This window comes from Anneissia japonica, unplaced genomic scaffold (assembly GCF_011630105.1).
Source record: "Anneissia japonica isolate Jap-2015-1 unplaced genomic scaffold, ASM1163010v1 scaffold7516_len108262_cov196, whole genome shotgun sequence".
NCBI classification, from domain to species: Eukaryota; Metazoa; Echinodermata; class Crinoidea; order Comatulida; family Comatulidae; genus Anneissia; species Anneissia japonica.
Window position 1 is genome coordinate 60,541 of NW_022685652.1, and position 5,079 is coordinate 65,619.

At 35.4% G+C, this 5,079-nt stretch overlaps 1 protein-coding gene across 3 annotated transcripts in view; it reads right to left on the reverse strand.

The window, feature by feature from the left end:
- Window positions 1-2,622: 2,622 nt before the first annotated feature.
- Window positions 2,623-5,079, reverse strand: part of LOC117111877 (forkhead box protein M1-like) — a 4,878-nt gene continuing 2,421 nt past the window's right edge. For all 3 annotated transcript variants that reach the window (XM_033254897.1, XM_033254913.1, XM_033254903.1), the window contains exons 5-6: window positions 4,308-4,536; window positions 2,623-3,838 (exon numbers count right to left, since the gene is read on the reverse strand). In XM_033254897.1, the coding sequence (XP_033110788.1) occupies window positions 3,015-3,838; window positions 4,308-4,536 (1,053 nt within the window). In that variant the 3' untranslated portion in view covers window positions 2,623-3,014. The remainder of the gene's footprint in view (window positions 3,839-4,307; window positions 4,537-5,079) is intronic.

Consider the following 5,079-nt stretch of genomic DNA (forward strand, 5'->3'; position numbering starts at 1 on the left):
GGGGGGGGGGGGGCAATAATAAGGTGATTTTTAACTATTTGACTGTAATTTAAGGGGAGCACCTCCACACCTTTTTGTAATTGTGTTAGTGACTTTCTGCATACCATGTATTATGTAGGTGTCAGTACAATTGAATACTATGATTTGAATTTACTGGTTACTCGCTCAATAAAAGAATACTTCCCTTGTCCTTCCCCAAAAGAGTCCGGAGTATACAAATGATGGATCAGGAATGTAGTAGAAAATCAGTCCAGAAATACTAAATTCTAGAATTGGGAAGCTGCAATTTATTAGTCATTCCTCAACTTGCTCTAGAAGAAAAATACTGTACTGTGCAGTACTCTATTTTTTAAACCAAGTACATTTTAATCCCAATAACAAATTTTAATTTTAAATTCAGTTTTTTTTTTAGAGAAAAAACTGCATGCAAATAAGTGATAATAAAAAGCTCAACTTTAAACGTACGCCTGCCTTTGTATATTATTAAAAATTATGTTTGTGTATTTGAGCGAATTGGCTAATGGCAAAATTGTTGCCCATTGTGGGGCATTGATTACGCTAAATTACCTGCTTGGTTATACTGTATTATTTTCATTTAATTTGCACTGTAGTTCTTATAGTATTCCTAGAAATTGGGTAAACTTCTGTATGATTCAGAGACCAGGGGTTATAACTACTTTATACTAGCACCTTGTAATCCTAGGCAAAAGGCACAATATAAATCCCTATACCTGTATTATTATTAGACTTTCATTTGCTGGTTTGTAGTGCAGATACTGTATATTATAGCTTGTCACTAAATCGTTGTGATTTAGCTTGCACCAAATTATACAACAGATGCCTCTGCAGAAATCCCAAATTGATCCATATATTTTATGTTGTTTTATGTTAAAGCGTCGTTCACAATTACCAGTATTTTCACAAGTGTACAAACAGTAAGCAAAGGGGTAGACACTTTTACATATGCATATATAAAAAAATTGATTTTTATGGCCAACCATGGATATAATAGACATTTTTTATGTACTCTTTGAGAGGGAAGGGAGGGGTACCGAAAAATTATTGTTTGTACACTTGGAAACAATTTTGATAATTGTGAAAAATTCAAGTTCTTTAATAATGAAGATACAGTTCACACAAACAGAATGAATTTACAAAGCAATAGTTTTTATTGCACATTCCCGACTTCTTCATCAGAGGAACAATTTACAGATTGGTTGAAAATCAAATTGTATCAAGCGCACATCGTTTTGTGTAATATGTAATGTCACACATATATTATATATTATCACTGCATTCCAAGAAAAAAGAGGGAGGTTATAAACAAAATTATAAGGTTTAAGATATATAAGATATTTTATATACAAGGATTATATTAAATTTACTTTGTTTTGTATATTGTTTTGGTTAACATGCATTAAATAATTATCACAGCAATATAACATTTATTAGAAAATAGTGGATTTTTTTGTTTATTAAAATATGCATACTTGCTATATAGCAGATTTTGAAAGCATTGTCTTTGTAGAGTAGTTTATGTACAGTATCTGCTATAAATAAATATAAATAGCAAAGATTACAAGAATTTTAAGAACTAAGAATGTAATTGCATTACAAAGAGCATTTAAATGGGGGAATCTAGGAGTACTGTAATAACATGGGTGGGAGGGGGAACAGAGGCAAGCTTTTTTATCTGTGTCCCAGTCTTCTGCAGAAGAAGAGTACCAGATTATCAGCTTTGCTGGATTAATCATTCTAATTTAAAATAAACTTAAAACATAAAGTAAAACTACAGTTGTACTGTAAATCCTCATATAAATATTTACAAAAAACCAATGTAGCCAGGCCTACACACATTGCATAATCTTTTCACTTGTTATGAATACCCAAATATATACAGTAATAATAGAATGTTGAGGGTGAGCTTTGCTGATGGGGACAGTAGTATGGTTAACACACAAGGCGATGCAGTTCAATGTACAGTAACCCTTTCCCATTTGCCAAAGAAAATGTAACTGATGACAACTGGGCATATCTTTCCAAGTTAACAATGTGTGCTTTGAAGTTATCTCAGTCATGAATAAATCTTAAAACTAATATTTCACAATCGAATGAAGAGCAATAAATATTTCATAATTCTAGTAGACTGCGAGATGCATTTTTATAGCACTACTGTATATTCGCAATTTCAATACATCTATAGATATTATATATGCGATAAAGGAATCCGAATCTATTGCGTGTATGCAACAGTGAAAGTGATATACTGCCGATACCGTCAGCTTGGGGAGAATCAAATAGATAAATAAAAAAATAAAAATAAAAAAAATAAAAATAAAGGTCGACAAGCAACCAATTGCTTTTAATACCCAATTAATTGGTTCTTATTATTGTTCTACTGTTGTTGTACAGTATAAGAAACAACATTTTAATTGCTTACTTTCCATTTATGGAGAACTGGATCTACTGTAACCAAGAAACAGAAGTCAAGAGATTGGGCCAAATAAAATAAATATTAAACCCACAGAGGCCTAGAATGGCAATATCTTACATCAGGCAATAACTTTAGACTAATTTGTAGAACATCTGGCAAAAAATAAAGATAAATTCACTCACATTTTTTTTTATTTGTTAAGAAAAAGCTAAAAAAAACCCCAACTTTTTAAAAGCCTTTTTTTTGTTTTTCTTCCCCTATTTTTTTTCATGACCTTGTTGACAACCAACATCTAAATAAAAAATACTGTACTTCTGCTGACAGTATGTTTCACTACTTTCAGGTACAACTATGGAGGAATAAAATATATGTTTTTAATACTAGAAGATTTTATTCCTCCATAACGGAAAGTTTTCTCCATAACAGTACAACACATTCTCTATATACAAACTGTATTCAGTTTTGGAGCCCATTAATTTTAAAAATCAAGGTGACTTATAATACCACAATAGTTTAGAGTACAATCTATTAAGATTCTAAAAATCACTTTTCAAGTTGCATCATTTTATGCTCAAAATATTTATGCATTAAAAGCAGACCAGCTAATGTCTGCGGCGGCTGCTGCCATGTCGAGGCTGATGTTCATGTCGCCAAAGATCTCCCCAAAGCTCTGATTATGCACACTAACATTCATATCACCATCCTTCTTCGGTGTGAATCCTGGCAGACCGAACTCTCTCAAGGATCCCAGCATCGGTGACTTGTGATGTGCCGTGTCGCGAGAAGGCGACAACAAATACTTCTGCAGCGGAGAGAAGCCTGTTTTAGGAGTCCTTAAGTTCGTCACTCCTCGAATTGGAGAAAGAAAGTCGAGTTCTGAGAACAGCTTTCCTGGAGTAGACGTTGCACTTATTCCCTTTGAGGGCGTCATACTTGATGACTTTACTGGTGTCGAGACTGTCAGCGTACCTTCTGCCTCTTCTTTAATTCCTAACAAAGATCCTGGTATATCAGGACATAAATTGTTTGACTTAGTTTCAGAGGCGTTAGCATAGTCAAATAAATTCAATCCACCAGAGTTATCAGTTTCAAATCCAGAATCAACTGCTAATTGTCCAGGCTGGAGGATGCCATGTGATGGCCATCTTTGGCTGCTTGACATACTGTCACGGACATCTGTTTGCTGGTTAAAATTCATCTTCGGAGCGATTCTGACCACTGAGGGATTAAGTTGTGGCTTATAAACCATGGCATTTGTCCCGAATGCCATCGGTATGGAGTTGTTTGGAATTGTCTGCATCATCGCGTATGTACCAGTGTTGGCATCCCAAACAACTGGCATATGCATTAATGCCGGGTTTATTGTTGGCCGTGGGAGAAGAAATGGCCGTTTTGTTTGATGACCTAAAATAATAATAAAAAGGCAGAGTTTAATAAAATATTATTGTCACCTTCCCCAATGCTATTATAACTTGTCCCTATTTCCATTACATATATTAAAAGTACTGTACTGTACAATCGCTCTGTTGTGTTTACAGTGGCAGATTGAGGGAAGGAAGGAATGGGAGCTGGTCCTTTCCCCCAACATTTTTCAAAACTATACAAAAAATGAAAATATTAATCAAATTTAGGTTTGAGAATGCCATTTCCGGCCATCTGAGGTGCAATAATCATATTATTTGCTTACCTCAGCCCCAACGATAGTTGGGCTGAGGTGGTCTAGACTTATCTATGAAAGCCCTCTCAAGGCCCCCTCAATTTTAAATTCTTGGATCCACCACTGTGTTACTATATCATGTTCAAAGTGGATCACCATAAAAAGGTATCTTCTGCAACTGCTGTTTGCTGCATAAATATTAAAATCAATTCCTACCAATGGTTTTTGTGCTTCCTGACCGTCGATTTGGTAAATTATACACTTGACTTGTTCGCTCAACCGATGTGCTTAGCTCGGTATTCTCATTATGAAAGTTCAAATTCCGCTTTGAAGGAAGGCGCACCACCGTGCCTGGTTGAAGTGTCCAAAAAGCTGACTTGCCAGGACCCATAGGCGGCTGCCGTATAAACATCTTGTGTAATGACAAGTTGTGACGAATAGAATTCTGAAATAATAAATGACAGGTAAGTTTGTGCTCGTGCTCTACAGCATTGAAGGCAATGAAAGCGCTAGTGCCAAAAGTTTAAAGAAACAGTACAATGTAAATCAAATTTTAAAATGTTATAAAGCTCAGACATTAAAACAACATAAAGCTGCTTTTACATTGAATCAAAACCAATTTGAACGGTTTCTGATGCTCTTAAGCAGGGTACTCACTGTGAGCGACAGTCGTCAACGATGTGATTCTATAGAGAACACGGCGCCACGACTTGCGCGCGAAGAATCGCTTTTAATAACGATCTGTTCAGACTGCCACCAAAATCAACAATCAGCGTCGCGTAGACTAGCGCTCACAGGGAGGAGTTGGATTCATCGTACGACGGTCGAACGACCGTCGTACCATGCAGTGAGTGGCTGGCTTAAAAGCCAACATCAGATTCCTTTTTCTGATCAGTTCAATAAGCTTCTGATCCAAAAATTCAAATTTGGTGTAAATGCACCTTAAGTGCATCTCATAGATATTGGCGCATTATTATAAAATTTGCAA